Source organism: Saccoglossus kowalevskii, chromosome 14, assembly GCF_978046115.1.
Source record: "Saccoglossus kowalevskii chromosome 14, keSacKowa6.1, whole genome shotgun sequence".
NCBI lineage: Eukaryota > Metazoa > Hemichordata > Enteropneusta > Harrimaniidae > Saccoglossus > Saccoglossus kowalevskii.
In genome coordinates, this window is record NC_140654.1 from 31,254,964 (window position 1) to 31,273,500 (window position 18,537).

An 18,537-nucleotide genomic window follows, 5' to 3' on the forward strand; every position below is an offset into this window, starting at 1 on the left:
GATGCAACAAGTTCCCATCGTCGGCATGCCTCATTATGGTTATCGTAATGGGCTTGAGGTCGGCAAAATGAAAAAAGAAAAATAATCCACATGACCGTAATGCCATAGCTGTGATGAAGGATGGAAAGAAAGTAGCAAGTTTATGACGTGATGTCCCAAAAGTGCTAGCTCCCGTTCAGTCAGCTGGCATGGGTGTCGCTGGGTGTATGATAGAGGGAAGTTGTGCAACCAAATTTGCCGAGTTCGCAGTTTTTCGCCGATAAAAAAATAACTAAAGCAACAACTCGCGGTTTTTCAGCATTTTTGTAATAAAGACATTATTCTCTATCAATAATCCGCCCAAAATAGGAACATTTCTACTAATTCTTGTGTTTTTTCGAGGTTTTTCGAAAAACCTGGATTAGGCTGCGAAAGTAGAACATTCCGGAGGGGTGAAACGGAAGAGCATCGCCAGGCGATGGACGCGGGGCTTTTTGGCAACGATCGCAAACGTACAGTATCCGTGTCCAGCCATTGGTTGGCCACGTAGAGGTCAAAATACGCGTTCTATTTTTTTACGCGTTAAGTTTGCCAGCTGACTGTGCTTCCGTTATGAATTCACAGTCAGCGAAATACTACGTTTTGAAACCAAAGCTAAGTGCTTTAAACCACTCACCAAGGTATGGATTATTGCAATATTGGATTCATCGTGAATGAAGAGAAAGCAGAACGTGTGCGCCACATGCTGCGTGGTTCATCTTACGTCGTTAAGTTCCAATGAGTTTTTACGTAAAAACACAAACAAAGCGGCCCTTTTCAGGGCCACCACACACTCCAAAAAGAGAACTACAGTAACAAACACACTATTTAAATAAATCAAACGCGTTCGTTTTTGACAAATAAAACTTTATCGTTGACCCCGTTCTTGGCTAAAAATCACCCTGGGCGTTTAACCGAGGATGTCCCCAACATGTAACTTTTGTGAAAACAGGGGGTGGGCGCTTGCCCAGGGAGGGGCACGTGCCCGGAGTAATATGGTAAGTGATGATGGTGGTTGAAATGGAAAACTGAATACAAAAATCCAGTAACATCTCAAAAGAATTTCCGTCTGCTGTGAATGCATGTTTCGTTGCATCAAATAAATAACCCAATTTTATGATAGAAGCTTGCGAACTTGTGTCATACAGGGTCAAGTGATTGAGCAATAAAAAAATGTGGTTTTATGTATCAGGTCATTGAATGTATCCAAAAACATGGTACCAATGATCTGAAATTTCAGGAGTGCTCGCTGAAGGTTTATCAATCTTGCGTATTGTCTTGTTCTTTTTCAATCCTGCATTTCAGTTACTAGAATTTATACTAAAAAAAATAGTTTCTGATTTTCTTCTAATAACTCGGCCACTCTCAAAAACAAATATTTTTCCATGGTCGAAATGCAAGAAGAATACAAAACTACTGTGATTGCATAGCGATACCTGTAGGGCCATTGTCAATTAGTTCACCTGATCAACACAGGGTTATACATAGGGCTGATATTGAATCACGGAGTCTCAGAGTAAAATCTTGTGATACTAATCTCTAGAACCACTCAGATTGGTACATATGTCTTGTGAACCCACATGTGTATATCTTGGACAATACTCATTTTAAACTTTTTTTTGTTTTTTTTTACAGTGGTGCTGTGAACTGCTTCAATTTCGCAAGGCAATTTTTTCTGGGTTCCTACAACATGGAGTGTCAGGGACTTTATTGAAATGTTGTACACAAATTTCATAAAATCCTGAATATATCTAGAAGTGAAAATTAAATGGTTTACAGTATTTTATACCCATTAATAATGATTGAAATGCAATAATATCACTGCACTAAAAAGACTTCGAACAATTATTGTTACTTCTCCATTGAAGGTTATGAGCAGACCAACCTTTATCACTACTGGCTTTCTTAATTATTACATGTACTTGCTCTGAAAACATAGCTTTTACAATTGTTTAAACTAACAGATGTTGTTCTATGTACAATGAATACATTTTAAATAATAAACCTTACTGTGTTAACAAATTGTATTTGACAACATGAGAATGATTCTGATGCCCAGTGGTGATGTTGAAACAAACCCAGGTCCTGGTAATATACTAAGACCTGCTTAACAAAGAAGTCATGTACATCTAGGTTCACTCAGATTTATGAATGCAGTTTCTTGAGCAAGTATACATGTATGACAAATAGTTTTGTTGCACTTGTGTACTCAGATTCTGAACATGGGTCAGTGGAAGTTTTTAGTTGTCAGTACAAAACTAGATTATGTGAAATAACTTTATGATGAGTTGTACCCACAAAGATGTACATATTTATTCACCTGTTTGCAGATGTTCCTTGTACTACCTGTACTTTATAATCAAATAACGGGGACTGTGACATTTCATGTCTTGTTCATGATAGAACAGATGATTGTCAAAACATTACTGCCGAATTCTGATTGAGTTATTACTAAAATTTGCATATTGATTACTGGACACTATTATGCTAACATTATCCACTATTTAGTGCCCTCCACAGAAATTTTGGACAGCTTGACAGAACATATTGAGAAAAAAAAATATTGCCAATTTTATCAAATACTAAGGGTTTTGAGCAAACATAAAACCACTCGTATGATTTTCATACCTTTTTTCTGTATTACCTTTCTAGTGTCTGCCACTGCCTTTTATAAGTCACAGTCAGTTATAGATTTTCTGTGTGAAGTCTTGGATTTCCGCGATATAAATGAACAACGTAGACCTTTAACAGACTCTCAAAGGGTTAAATTTACTAAAGAAATTAAAGGTTTGAAAGTTGAAATCACCCACTGTGGTACTATGCGAAGAAAATACAGAGTGTGCAATGTGACAAGACGACCAGCACAAACTCAAACGTGAGTACACTTTGGCAATTCATATGTAGTTGACTGCATTATAAGCCACATTTTGATTGGAACATCACATCCAGTTAACAAGTAAGGTGTTCTCTGATTGGCTAGCTACGATATTATTCAATGAACAAGCATGGTGTCATATCTCAAGAACCACTCATCAAATTTTAATGAAATCTTGTGCGTAGATTCTCAGGGGTAATCCACAGATTTATTTAGAATTGAAATCTGTGCATGTTAATTACATACTTTGCATAAATTATGCATTTTTTTGTATTATAAATTATCTGAAAAGGCATCGTCCAAATCAGTTTCATGAGCTTGATGCAAACACGAACTCAATAAAATGCATAGATCTGATTGGAAGCGTCTCTAAATAATGCACCAAATCAGAGTTGGCTTTATGTTACAGTTGGTAATCACCATGTTTAACACAAGAACAGATGGAGCTGTGACATTCTCACTGGCTTGTTTTTTAAATATTCCTGATTTCAACTTAATACATCTCTACCCTAAACACACAGGATGTCTAAGCTTTCCTTGATGGTGAATTGGGCCTTGTGTGTATTGTGAATGGAATAAATGAATAATCAAACAAACAAACAAATGAATAAATGAATGAACGAACAAATAAGTGAATGAGTGAGCCATCCTTGATTCAAACTGTTAAATTGTTCATTACACTTACATGCTAGTGATTGAATAGCTTGAACATGTTGGTTCAAATGAAATAAATTAAGGCTGCATTGGCATTAAAATTGGTACCTTTATTAGTAATGTGTGTTGGATGGAGTAGAGAAACACCATCAGACATACATGTAGTAAAGAAAGCAATGATGTAACTCCATACATAGTAAATGATGTACATGTATGTACCTGAAATTAGTAAAATGAATTTTCAATTTTCTAGCATTTAATCATTAAGACAGGTAAATACACATGTACCAGTGTAATCTCTGATGAGCCTCTTTGACATGTGTTTCTACAGTAGAAAATAAATCCTTCCCTCAGGCAATGCATGCACTAATTCTTTTTTTGAAATGTATCCTGCTGTTCTGCCATGTTAATGTTTTGTGCTATTAACAATGCCTTGTTTCTACTACTATCAAAGTAATAATAGAATTTGTTCAATAGTTCTGCTGCATATATTTCTGTACAAGGCCAAAGATATAATGCTAATTATGTGTGTCAACAACCATAAAATACTGTTTTACCATGATCTGAATAATGTGAGGTTATCATGCTTATTGTCAAGTTTAATGTTAAACATCACTGATATTTAACACTGAATGTTACTACTGTAAATCACTACTGTGCACCATGTTCACTTAATTTTCCCGGTGATTGGAAATAGCCAAATAAAAACTATTGTAATCACTATTGAACTGATCAAATAGAACAGTAAAATAACATGATGCATTGCTGACTTCAGCAAAGATGCACTTTTAAATTTGGGTTGTGAAATTTGATTCTGCCTCATGTTATTTGAGCCTTTGCTTTTGTTCTATGAAGCAAGAGATTTTATTAGTCCCCGTTCGGACGCAGTCCGAAAACGGGGACTTGTGTTTTGACCTCTGTGTGTCTGCGTGCGTCCGGACCTGTATCTTAGAAATGCCTGGACCAATCACTATCAAACTTCACACATACATCATACATAATATTATACATATGCACGTCAATTTGTTTCACGATCTGATTCAAAATGGCCGAATGGCGGCCATTTTTGTGCTAAAAATCATCAAAATCAAGCATTTCTTGGCTGTTTACAGATGGATTTTGTTCAAACTTTGTATATACATTAGACATTATAGGACCTTGATGCACATCATTTTGTTTTACGATCTGATTCAAGATGGCCGAATGGCAGCCATTTTTGTGCTAAAAAATCCTAAAAAGCCACCATTTCTCGGCTGTTTACAGATGGATTTTGTTCAAACTTGGTATATACATTAGACATTATGGGACCTTGATGCAAATAATTTTGTTTTTCAGATAAGATTCAAAATGGCTGACTGGCTGCCATTTTGTATTAATGAATGTGGTTCTCGTGCCATATCTCTGACTTGCTTTCACTGATTATGTTCAAATTTTAAATATTCATTATACATCATGTCATAGACAGATATATTGGTTTGACGATCCTATTCAAAATGGCCAAATGGTGGCCTTTGTGCTAAACAATCATCAAATATCAAGCATTTATGACATTTATGAATGGATTTTGTTCAAACTTTATACATATATTTATAGACATTACAGGTTCCTGATGCACATCATTTATTTTTCAGATCGGATTCAAAATGGCTGTCTGGCGGCCATTTTGTTTTAATGAATGGGCTTCTAGACCCATATCTCCGACTTGTTTTGACTGATAATATTTTCAAATTTTAAATATTCATTATACATCATGTCATAGATAAACAGATATATTGGTTTAACTATCCTATTCAAAATGGCCGAATGGTGGTCATTTTTGTGCTAAAAGCCATATCTCTTAAATGCTTTGACTTGTTATATTTAAATTTTATATATTTGTTATACATCATGTTATATATATACATGTATTCAAAATGGCTGATTTTGAATGTTGTTCCAGAGCAATATCTCTTAATATGGACAAGTACTTGTTTGTCAATTAGATACAAATGTCAATCATCTTAATGTTAAAAAATCATATTCTTGACATGGTTATATTCCAGCTATATTACTATAAACAAAACTATACATCTTAAATTTGATAACTAACGGGGACTGTGCCATGCATGGCTTGTTTTCTCAGATTTCATGAAACAATGACTATATAAAAATTACCAATATTACTGATACTGTGGAGATTATAAATAAAAACAATTTTTTCTTTTTTCATAAGAAGGAGATTCTTTTAATGTATTTATTTGAACTGCCAGGTGGCTCTTTGTGTATTTTGCTGCAAGCTACAGTGTCTCCATTTTATATATCTATTCTTTCTTTGCTGACTTCTCTCATATGGTGAACATTCTATTTTTAGATTTACTACAGATGAAAAAGACTGGGTTGCTACATAGACCTTAATTCTATTTTAATTGTTTTATTTTGGAGCATTAAAGTTACCTATTCAATTGTACTTTTGATATATTATGTAATAAACTATTTTCTGTTCACTGGGAGATCCTGTGAAATCGAACATGAAAACAGGAAAAACAAAGGTCATAGCGTTGCTGGCGTCAAAATGTTGCACGTGATTCGATACACATGAAACTATTTTGGGCTAATTCCACAATTGATATTGTTTTATACATATTTGATGATGGTCAATTTGGATGAAGTTATGACATCTCAATGAACTATTCCCTTCTCCAGAGATTGGCATTTTGACATTGAGCTTATTAACAAATAAATTTAAAATCAAATCATTTGATTTTTGTTCCAGACGTTTGGTCGGTGTTTTTCATGCAATAGTGAGATCTCGTAGTGAACAGTAAATCACCTATGATGGAAACAAAAATTAATGATAATATTTCAAGTGGCAAATAGATTTTTGATGTTATTGTGGTTATTTTACAGATTTCCACTTCAGTTAGAGTCTGGTCAGACTGTAGAGTGTACTGTGGCTAAATATTTTAAAGATAGACATAAGTTAAATTTACAGTAAGTATATATCTTGTGTAATATATTGGTTGTATTACTGAATAACTCACTCTTCATCATCCCTTATGTGCAAGAATTGATGTATTAGAAGCCACAAACCAAGAACCCAAACATCACCATTTCTTACTATTTTATTAGAAGCCATATTTTCTAATACAGATTTTACATTTGTTTTGCACTTGCTTATCTTATAGGTATCCTTATCTACCATGTTTACAAGTTGGACAAGAACAAAAACATACTTACCTGCCATTGGAGGTTAGCATTGTATTCTATAGTCTTGTAGTGCTCTGATTCAGACAGTACTGTCATGTAGTCTTGATGTGTGATTTACATTGCTTTATAGTTTGATAGTTTGAATTCTCTAGTCTAGTCAACATGTTGGTAGCCCTTCTATGTCCTGTACAGAAATTCTCCATTTGCTTGTAGTGTATGTGTTATGTAAGGAGACGTGTCTATGGCCAAAATAAGTAATATTTTTATGATCATGTATACTATAAGTACAATTGATGGTTTACATGTGCTTCTAATAAAGCAAATATAGTAGTGAATGTCTTAGTGATGTCATCTTATCTTAGTTTATCGGTAATTCATAAGTTGTACTTGATGGCTTATTTGTTTGTGTTGATTAAGGTAGCGATGCAGTTTATTTAGCTTGCTTTTTAATTGAGTAATTAGACAATGAAGATGGTATTATATATCCAACATGTTATATATTTTCTGAAAGCTTAATATACAAACTTTGTAAAACTTGTCTTTATTTTAAATATCCAGAATGCGTTTTTGATTTTGGGTCAAAAATATGCTTTTTTGGACAAAAGTGGTTTAAAAAAATTAGCTTAAAAACTTCAAGTCCGTTTGTGGGTAAAATTACATCACTGGATACCTTGGTATACTACTAATTCAAATGCGTCCACTCATCTCTCTAACGGCTTTCAAAGTTGCACAGCATGACCTCTTAGTTCACTCTTTTCTATTTTTGCATAATTTATATATTCATGTTAATTGCGGACTTGTTATTTTTGTTCCACTCGCCGTAATAAACTGTCCGGACGCATTTTGAAGGGGGAACACCTTGTCAATAATGTGTGAAAATATCGAGGCAAATGGCCAAAGCGTCTATCAGCTATTTTAATTTAAAACCCAAGAATTCACCAAAAATAGAAGACGAGAAAATGGCTAATTTGCATATTTGCACGTTAAACCGGGAATTACTGCTTTGTCATACTTTCTAGACTATTGAAATTGAAAGTTAACGTATAGACATAGACATTTTATGTAAAATCGTTGGACCAGAACAACTGCTCTTGAATATATAAATCAGAAACACGTCATTCATACCAGTGTTTTGATGGGGTCGGTAAAAACACGTGGCAATGCCCAGTAAATATGACGTCATCTCATGAATTATTAAACAGGGGGCGGTCCTAGGAAGGTGACCTTCACGATCAAAACATCATGGCTTCTCTTCGATGTATTTTCAATTAAAAATCTACGAGTATTTCAGAGCCTATGGTTTACCGTGAAGAGTACAAAGTGAGATATTAAATTATTTATCCTTGATGATGTTTATGTAGTATTGAGAACCAACTCCAGGAAGCGAACGCACAATAATGAATAATCGCGTAATCCTAGAATCGAAACGCGAGGCACAGAAGTTTTGTTCATCGTTTCTAATCCCATTTTTCCCACTGCAACATATTTGTTAAAAGAAATATTTGAATTCTGTTCGTTTTTTAAGGAGGCATTTTTTTATTTTTTCCGATTTTGGCAACGCCTTATTCAGGGATTTTCTAAGACAGTCGCAGACAATCAGCGCACGGATGTACGTACAAAACATGCTGTTGTACTACCGGCGACGGTCGCCTGCAAGAAGATAGCTCCAGCTCCTAACGTAAAAGTTTTAAAATTTCGACCGGTTTTAAATAATTAGTGTTGGAAATCTGACATGTTTTAAGAGTGCAAAATTAAGGTGCATTTTCGAGCGGTCGAATTTTTCTGAATAGAAATCGGCAAATGAAAAAAATGGGAGTGCTAAACAGTGTGCTTCGTTAGTTTAAAAAAATGGAATGTCCGTCAAATTGACGTAAACTTCCCCATTTTTCACGGAAAAAGCAAAAAACTCAAAAATCAAAACAAAATCATCAATCAGTAAGTATTATGACAAGGAAAACAAAACATCAGACGTGGAGAAGCGGTCAGCGCGTCAAAAGAGTTGTTACCGTAATGCGTAATGTATCAAGTTACCTCTCTCTGTGATTTATTTTTCATTGAAATTATTTGCTTGTTTTCAATTAATTTTAGCGTACCTTTGCAATTTATTTTAGCATTGTCAGTTGTTTGCTTCATTGAATTAAACTGAGTTCGTCCGGTTGCAAACAAAGCTGTCTCGCACCATCGAGCAAAACTCGCGAATGATCGAAGTACAGGTACCCATTGGACAAAAGATACACAAAAGTTTGTATCTCCCCGACCCAGTGCAATATATCCGGTTAGAATCAAAGCTCACGTGTCCCTTATTTGAGGGACCAGATTCTGCCGTAAATTCGGGATGGGATTTAGAAAAAAAATAAAATGGGACTTTTAAGGTGTATTTTGGCGTCATTTTCGGACATTTCAATCATTCCTGATGCCTAAAATAGTCTAAGTTTTACCGTAGTCATTGACGCCTATTCAAGAGTATGATGTTTATTGTGACTAGCGTGAATGGGTAAGCTTCGTTTCGACTATGAGCAGTTATCACTGTAAACAATGTTAAATTATTCTTCACATGCTCAGTTTATTTTTTGAGAACAATTATTTAAAAATAAAATCTCTCAGTCAATCAGAAACTCGGATTCATGCCTTCAGGGAAAGTCATGTTTGGACGCTCACATCGATTTGTTTTTCGTTCGGTGGGCTGATGCCTTCAGTGTAGCTTTTGCCTCTTCCGACATAGAAATCATCTGAATCTTCTTTCTACCTCTCTTTCTTTTCACACTACGCATAATGTAATGATAAAAATTTAGAAAAAACGCTGAGGAAATATAATGTTTGGTTTGCTAGCGAGCGAGAACTGATTTGAGAATAATTGCACATGCGCGTGAATTGAATGAACTATGACCCGTACAATCTCGATTTGCATATTGTCAATCAAAGGTCTTGTTATTTGGTTACTCATGCAAATTAGGCAATTGGACATAAACATTGCCACGTGTGAGTGTTTTTTATTTTTAACCAGAAAATAAACAGCAATTTTAACGGTGTTCCAATAAGAATTCATTGGTCAAATTTTCACAGAATGTTCTTTAGATAAAAATCTATATAAAAAACGAAAAAAACTATTTTTGATTGAAATTCACAAATAAAGTGCATCTCTACCTTAATACGAGTACAACTTGTAATCTGGCTCATGCAGGTTTGTACTTGTGATTTGTATAATGACTTGAAATTATTAGTTAGATATTATAATTACGCATGTGTGATTTTATAAATGAATATCTCAGTGACTGTTAAAGAGCACCAGTGGAATGTACATGCTTAGCAAACTTTGTGATTTTTTTAAAACCATAAAAAGATATTTGCAGGGTTCTCCCCACGCTGGACGGCGGTGGACGGCGCCGTCCGGCACTCAGAATTAGCGACCGGCACACATGGCTGCCGTCCGGCACTATTGTTTTTGTCCAGGACGCAACAAACGCTCTGAGAGACAAAGGAATGTTCGAGAGAGTGGATAATCAAAGCTTGGGTTGTGTCACCAATTAACAAAAACAATAGGCGTGAAACTCAACTCAAAGAGTTGGCGACGTAAGACGCCCAGTGGCAATCGACACTAGTAAGTGTGGAACCTTATTTTAGCACGGCGGTAACGCATAGAAAAGTGGATTGCCGTACCCATATTTTTACTGCCAGGGTGACGTCAAATATATAAAATCGATATCGGTAAAACCATTCGTCAAAATATAAGGTCAATGGTTAAAACCAAGTTAACGCCATGACTTGTAGCGGCAACATCGTCACCGCCGAGCGGAACAAAGGCAGCCATGCATGATCGGTAAACGACCAGCACAGCCGACGTACCATCACAGACATTGTTGATCACCAAGAAGTCCAGACGAATGCTTGATTAAAGATGTGAATGTTTATATTTTGACGTATGTCACTATTTAAAGTTGAATTTTCTTTAAATCACGATTTAAAAACCCCGGTGAAACGGCCATGCTTTCAACTCGCATCATAAGTGGAGGAAATAAATTCACTTGTGTTCTTCTTGGATCAAACATTCTGATTGGTTGTTTTTCGCGTCAATGTATTTGTATTTATTTATTTACACCAGAAAAAGAAAATATACATAACACAATTAATTTTTCCTTTTTACCACTGCAAAGGATTCTGGTGTGGGTCATGGAAATAGCTCATTTGAGCTAGTCGAGTCCTAGACCCGGAATAAGAAATAATACTGTACTGACGTGCGGATTATCATAAATTTATCATATACATATATTTTATCGTGAAGTGGCGCAACATTATAGTTCAATTACTAAATATCAAAATAAAATAAATAAGTCATTGAAATTGCTGAGTGAATATAAACATTATTTTGTCGCACAATAAACAAATCACTAAATTTAATAAATCATTTTCTACAAAATAAACTAATCACTAAACTGCAAAATCAAGCAAACAATCAGTCTGTCAATGAAACAAATATCAAAAGGTAATCATATATATGTATATGTGATTTTTATGCTCTATCCTGATATGGTGAATAATTATAATTCAATTGAATAAATAAGTCACTTAATTGCAAAATAAATAAATTAATATTTTTCTAATCGCAAAACAATCAATCACATTGTACAAACTACCAGTCAATTAGTCGGCTTGTCAATCAGTTAATCAGTCAGTCTGTAGTGAGTTGTCAACCAATAGTCGTATAATTAATCTGAATATTCAGATATAAGTTCAGCTTTCAGACAATTTTTAAAAAAATATCTACTAATATTGGCATTTTGTAGTTCTGGTCTTAGTGAATTCCAATGCTTAATTGATGCAAACTTTATGTTATGCTGGGTTATAGAAAGTTTTGTTTTTGGTATAGAGAGGCTGCCACTTCTATTTATTTTAGTGGGATAATTATGAGAAGGAGTGTTGATGTAGGTATCAGGACAGCGTGCGAAACGATTTTTATTTAAATCGAAAATATATAGACAAGAGTGGAATTTACATAGTTTGTGAATGTCCAGAATTTGAAGAGAACGGAACAGTGTTGCAGAATGCGAGTTCCATTTTGAAAAAGTGATAAGCCGCACAAGTCTTTTCTGGAGTCGTAGAATCGGTTCAAGAAGGGTAGGATAAGCGTTTCCCCATATTTCAACACAGTACGTTAAATGTGGAAGAATCAGGGTATTATATAATAGAATAAGAATATACTTTGGGACATAATGTCGAATTTGTGAGATTATACCAATTTTAGAGCTAAGTATGTTAGTGACTTTGTTAATATGAGATTTCCAGTTCAAAGACGAATTTATATTGACACCCAAGTAAGATACTGATGTTACGCCCTCTAACGGTACATTATCAATTTCTAGGGATCCATTAATATGAACTTGTTTTTGTGGAGTTTTAATTACCATATAATTTGTTTTGTTGGCATTAATTGTTAGTTTGTTAGCTTTACACCAGTCAACGACTTTTTTAAATTCTGTATTAATAGTATTAAGATTAATTTGGTTAGATTTATGTGAGTTGAATAGGTTAGTGTCATCTGCAAATAAACGAAAATCAAAGGCATTGGTACTGGAGTTAATATCATTAATATAGAGAAGAAATAATAGAGGGCCGAGTATTGAACCCTGGGGAATTCCACATTTAACTTGGTTTGGGGGTGATACGGTACCATTGACTTCCACTGTCTGGAGACGATTTTCTAGATAACTGTGAAACCATTTAAGTGGCAGGCTCCGAATCCCATAATGCTCTAATTTTTGTAATAAAATGTGGTGGTCAATTGTATCGAATGCTTTCTTTAAATCTATAAATATACCAAATGTGATGTAACCTGCGTCCATTTTGTCTGTGATGTCAGTAATTAGATCTACAAGTGCAAGTTTGGTATTGTAATGTTTGCGAAAACCATATTGAGTCGGCAAAAGAATATTAAATTTATCAAGGAACGCTAAAAGTTGGGATTTAACAACAGATTCAATAATTTTGCTTAGAATTGGCAATAAGGAAATGGGTCTGTAGTTGCTTATTTCTAAAGGTGAACCTTTTTTATATATGGGGGTAATTTTAGCGATTTTTAGTAGATCTGGGAAAATACCTGTAGTAATGGATAGGTTGATGATATGGGCTAGGGGACTAGCAATGTGTTGGGCAGCATGGATTATTGTTTTTGGATGAATATGATCTGGGCCCATAGCTTTGCTGGGATCTAAACGCCCGATCTCATTAATGACGTCATTTTGACTAACTGGACGCAGGAAGAAAGAAGCTGTGTAATGATTATCAGAAAGGTAGTTTGTAAAATGTTCAGGAGAATTGATTTGAGCAGCTAGGGCTGGTCCAACATCAGTGCGTGGCTTTGTCCAATCAAAATCATCGTTACGTAGTATCAGGATGCACACAGTAAAATTAACTGTTTCCAGGTCATAGCTGTTTTCAACGAAGCAAATATCAACAAACTTTCGATTCGAATGAAAATTATTTTTTAAGTATGTATTTTTATACATAATGCTATTATTTTTGCTAGAAACTGTTAACTGCAGATCGAAAATCTTCTATTATGTAGATTTTATTACATTTGATCATCTTGCTTTTTGGCGCCGATGACGCACATTCATGCAAGTTTTTTAATGAACCGAACGTTTGTGCGACAACATAAATTTTATATTGCCACGTCCAAATGAACAAAAAATACAAACATAAAATTTCCAGCAGTAAAAAAATACAGAAAATAAGTTATAGTACTTTTTTGAAACATTATTTTATTTTGGCTGACTTCATAAAACATTAGTTTTAAAAAAAACGAATTAACATCAACAAATAGTAATATGATTTCATATTGTAACTGTTGTAAATATTTTGTGCTTTCAATTAGTTATGCATCATGTCTTCAAAGATGATTTGTTTGTGTATTATTTATCCTGTGTTGTGTTGTGATGTTTCATACTGTATAATAAATATCAATACATATGACCTGTCTTCTTGCCAGTATGTGGCCATTTTGAATATTAATTAGTTCATGCATATTAATGAGTGAATATTCATACCGTCCAGCACTCTCTGTCTGCTGGGGAGAACCCTGTATTTGACTTGCGTTCACCGACTGACCATTTCCGGTTTGAGCCCTTTAAGCTTGCTTACATCACAGATGCCAGCTAGTTTCCAAATTTGTATGTTTTATGATAGGGGCTTACATCATCCTATTATACCGGTACATTTTGCAAAAGTGTAAATTCTAGAATGTTGAGAATGTAGAAGATACTTACCTAACTTTTTTTTTTCTTTTTTACTCCATAGGTGTGCAACATAGTGGCAGGCCAGCGCTGCATAAAGAAACTAACCGATATGCAAACCTCTACCATGATAAAGGTGTCTCAAATAAGTTAAAGTCTATGTACTGCATCTGTATGAGGCTAGTTTTGTCCGGGTTAAAAAAATCCATTTGCATTTGGTATCTATTTGATCCTGGTACCAACAGTGAAACAAGCTCCTTTCTCTCCTATAGCAGCTGCTTTTACAAATTTATTGCGATTACCTGTGAGATCAGGACAGCAGTTATTATAAACTAGCTTACAACATTGACTATAAACTTACGCAATAGCATTCAGACTATGTCCAGTCATGTTACACTAATACTGTAAAATGGTGAATGTTTAAAGATGGATGCGGGTAACTAATAAAACATTTTTACAATCACTAGAATTTGATATTTTGCTCAGTAAAATGTTTCATGAAATGAATTGAACTAAAATAAAATTGGGGGTGGGGGGGTGTGAAATTGTTTACGTGGAACCCCATAGCATTCACCCAAATTTTAGCAGCCATTTTGGATTGGCAAATGCGTGCAATTGAAGTTCTTGATTCAAAGACTAGTTTTGCTTTAAAACATCCAACCAAAGTTTCAAAAAATTCCTTTCTCCAAAAAGTTAGCCGTGACCATTAGTAATGCATAATTGCTAATTACAACCTTATTTTTAAGTTAATCATAACTTCGGTTTTCACATCAATGTTCTGAGATTGCTGTATGTGCACGCTTTGTAACAAGATTTGAGGAAAGAAATGACAACATTGTTCACCATTGGTTATTTAATTGATCATTGGTCTAAGATTTATAATTCTTTCTGAACCCTTCGGTATTACAAAATAATGATTTACAAAGTGTACACAAGACTGGAATACTGTCTGATATGTATTGCAGGATTACAAGGCAGTGTTGCCAACTAGTTTTCACTACTGCTTTCTGGAACCCACATGTGATTGCTCTAAATTAACACTAAGCCATAGTCTAGTCAAACTAACACATTAACCAAACCCAGCCACCCATAGTTGTCTTTAATGCAATGCCAATATAATAAACGCCTGGCTTGTTTGACTGTAGGATCTAAAATGATTTCTACCTTTCTTTGGATGTAGATATTAACGTGCCTCATTTAGATGCTGTATTATAGGCCTATCTTACTTGAGTCTGTATCTACTTCAATTTGGTTTCTCCACACTGATTTCAACATGTTTAAAAAATCAAACTATGTTTGACTAAATGAAGACATTTTGCCATAATCTAAAGCTATCTTGCAGTTAATTGTACATATTTTCTTGATCTTTGTGGAGTATACCAATTGTTTGTGCTTTCACTATAATATTTAATACTGTTATCTTATTCCTAAAAAATTGTCTTGTAATTAATATGGAGTTACTCTGTGTATGCTACGAATTTTTCCCTGCATGCTTGTACCTGCAAATAGGTGCACTCCTTTGTGGCTTATTAACACAACTAATTTAAATCTATATGTCAATTTGTATTATGCTAACACTCTACCCATTTAACCTCTAGGCAACCGCAAGATCAGCTCCTGATAGGGAAAGAGAGATTAATAATTTGGTAAGTATTTTGGAGTGTTGTTTCACCATATATTCCACAACCTGCAAGGGTGACATGATGCGTGCCACATGGTAAACGTTTTTTACGAATTTGATTTAAACAAACAATAAAGTAAAAATAATCAAAGCATTTGAGGTATTCGGAGGTGCACTGTTTGGTTAGTGTGATAAACTACAATGGCTCAGTGGATTGCCATGTGTCTACTCAATCAAACTTGTACACTCAGGAAACCATGTGCTCACGTAATTAAATTTGTACATGCAACAGATGGTCAGTTTTCCCCATGGTGATATGGCCATGCTTAAATGTTAAGAAGTTAATGTTAAAGTATTGCATGTATCATATTTCAAAATATGATAGAAATAAATTTTTTATCTATCCAACTTTATGATTGCCTATTATATTTTTACAGATCAATAAAGCCAATTTTAACAGTGATCCATTTGTGCAAGAATTTGGAATAACAATCAGTAATCAGATGACAGAAATACAAGGAAGAGTATTGCCGCCTCCTAAACTGCAGTACGGTGGAAGAGTCAGTGTGAGTGCTGAATTACTACTTTATTATAACGTCTTATATTCTTACTGGTACTCAAGTTAAGGTTACATCAGTTGTGCTATTTTTAACCACCTTGTGTGTCTAGATTAGAAATAATTGGTGAATCGATTTGAAACATGAAAGAAAAGAAATCTGTACTTGTGGTGTTCTGACCAGGATGATAAAAGTGAGGGTCGCTTATTAATATTCATGAGCTCATTAACATACCTGAAAACATTGTATATACGTATTGTTCAGGTACAAGACACTAGGTTTGCTTTTTATATGATTTTGTGTTCTAGAATATATTATAGCACTATGGTTAATTTGCATAACAACATATGTAAATCAGCTTATTCCTTCAGTTGTTAATCCCATGATTCCATAATGTCACTCATTTGTTTCTGTTTTTCGTGTACGCAGTGACTGGTTGGCGAGAACCGGCCGTTCACACTTGATAAAATAATAGCATTGCTAACTGCTGTTAATAAATATACACATGTGTTTATGTTAATAAAATTGTTTATGGACAACATTGTCACAGAAGTTTTTTTAGCTGGCAATGATTAATATGCTACCTTTGTTATTAGTCATTCATATAGTGATTGGCAAAAATGAAGACAAAATATGCCACAGTGCAATGGCTTGCAGAGTAATGGAATAACTTTGCAATTACTGGAATTAATGATATTATTATTAATAATATTAGTATATTTTATATGACACATCTGAAATTGAAGAATGCTACATCATTGTCCTTGATTGCTATCTGTACAGGTATTGGATAGCAACACATGTATATTCTAGCATTTACTACTATACATTGTGGTTCATTGAAAGTACATTTGTATCAACAGACTAAATTCACAGCTGTTCCTAATCAAGGTGTATGGGATATGAGAGGTAAACAGTTCCACACCGGAATTGAAATCCGTGTGTGGGCGATAGCCTGCTTTGCACCTCAAAGGTCATGCAGAGAAGATGCACTGAGGCAAGTATCACTTATATTTGTGATTAAACAGCTGCTGTTTTTTAAAAACTAAGGAATACTAGTTTGGGCAGCATCTGAACATGTGTCGTGTACTGTATTCATTATTTAAATTATATATCATTTTATGGGGACTTTAGTTGCTTACTAATAGAGTAGAAGTAATTTTACACATTGATATAGTTACGACGTGTCACATAGCAGTTATGATAATCAAAAATTTCAACTCTGGATGAAAGCGGACATTTTGAGTTATTTATAAACCATAAAACTATTTGTGATAATTACAGCCATTCTGAGAATTATTCAGACACTTGATTAGCAAGATGACTTGCAGCTTTGCAAAACACATCAGTTTTTGTCCAATCTAGACTTGACGACACTGTTACATTGACATGTGTGCAGTTTACATCATTGTATTATCACATTAGATGAGGGTAAATTGCCGTTTTTCAAAATGAAAAGAGTTCATTTGAATATATGAATATATTTTTTAATATTTTTTGAATTGCATACATTGTAGATAAACAAGAAATTGTTATTAAATATGTATACTAAGTGTTTTGCAAAGTTGTGAGCCAACTTGGTAACTTACTGCACGGTTAATTCTCAGAATTGCTGTAAGATTGAATATGACCCTATCAATAATTCAACACTAAAATAATCTGGATACCTAAGTGTTTTGCCAAGTAAGACTATTAATTTCATAATTTAAAATTTTTGTATTTGTTAGGAATTTTACTGTACAGTTACAAAAGATTTCTAATGATGCTGGCATGCCAATTCTCGGCCAGCCATGTTTTTGTAAATATGCTACTGGAGCTGATCAAGTCGAGCCAATGTTTCGTTACCTTAAGACTACGTTCCAAGGTCTGCAGTTGATTGTTGTTGTGTTGCCTGGAAAAACACCTGTATATGGTAAGTTCAGTGTCAGTATCTAGGACCAGTAGTATACATATACAAAAATATAGTACTAATTTACCGTACTCGACCGCGTTAGCGCCCACGCCCGGGCAAGCGCCCACCCCCCACTTTTGCACAATTTTTATATTTGGGGTCACATTCTGCAAAGCGCCCACCCCTTCAAAATGCAACTAATTGAAAACTTGGTCTTGCGTAACGAATCTTGGTGATCGTTTTTATATGATACAGCGTGGATATCGACCGCTGTGAACATGTTGTGAATGCGTAGAACACGGTAACCGTGCGTAAACTACACTTCGACAATGACCTGTTAATACAAGTAAAATGCGGTAAATATTTCATGCCATATTCAGTTTACCTCTCAAAAATGGCTAGTTACTAGTTTTTTGGAAAAACCATGTTGTTTATTCGCTGAAATAAATTCCAACAGATCGTACCTCTACATCGATAATTCACTTCCGCATTGCGTTACCGGAAAGTCT

General features: G+C 34.5%; 1 protein-coding gene across 5 annotated transcripts in view; it reads left to right on the top strand.

The window, feature by feature from the left end:
- Window positions 1–18,537, top strand: part of LOC102807770 (protein argonaute-2-like) — a 46,427-nt gene that overhangs the window by 9,754 nt on the left and 18,136 nt on the right. For all 5 annotated transcript variants that reach the window (XM_085508118.1, XM_085508119.1, XM_085508120.1 and 2 more), the window contains exons 6-13: window positions 2,671–2,893; window positions 6,434–6,517; window positions 6,712–6,775; window positions 14,024–14,095; window positions 15,558–15,605; window positions 16,018–16,146; window positions 17,001–17,134; window positions 17,865–18,049. In XM_085508118.1, the coding sequence (XP_085364244.1) occupies window positions 2,671–2,893; window positions 6,434–6,517; window positions 6,712–6,775; window positions 14,024–14,095; window positions 15,558–15,605; window positions 16,018–16,146; window positions 17,001–17,134; window positions 17,865–18,049 (939 nt within the window). The remainder of the gene's footprint in view (window positions 1–2,670; window positions 2,894–6,433; window positions 6,518–6,711; window positions 6,776–14,023; window positions 14,096–15,557; window positions 15,606–16,017; window positions 16,147–17,000; window positions 17,135–17,864; window positions 18,050–18,537) is intronic.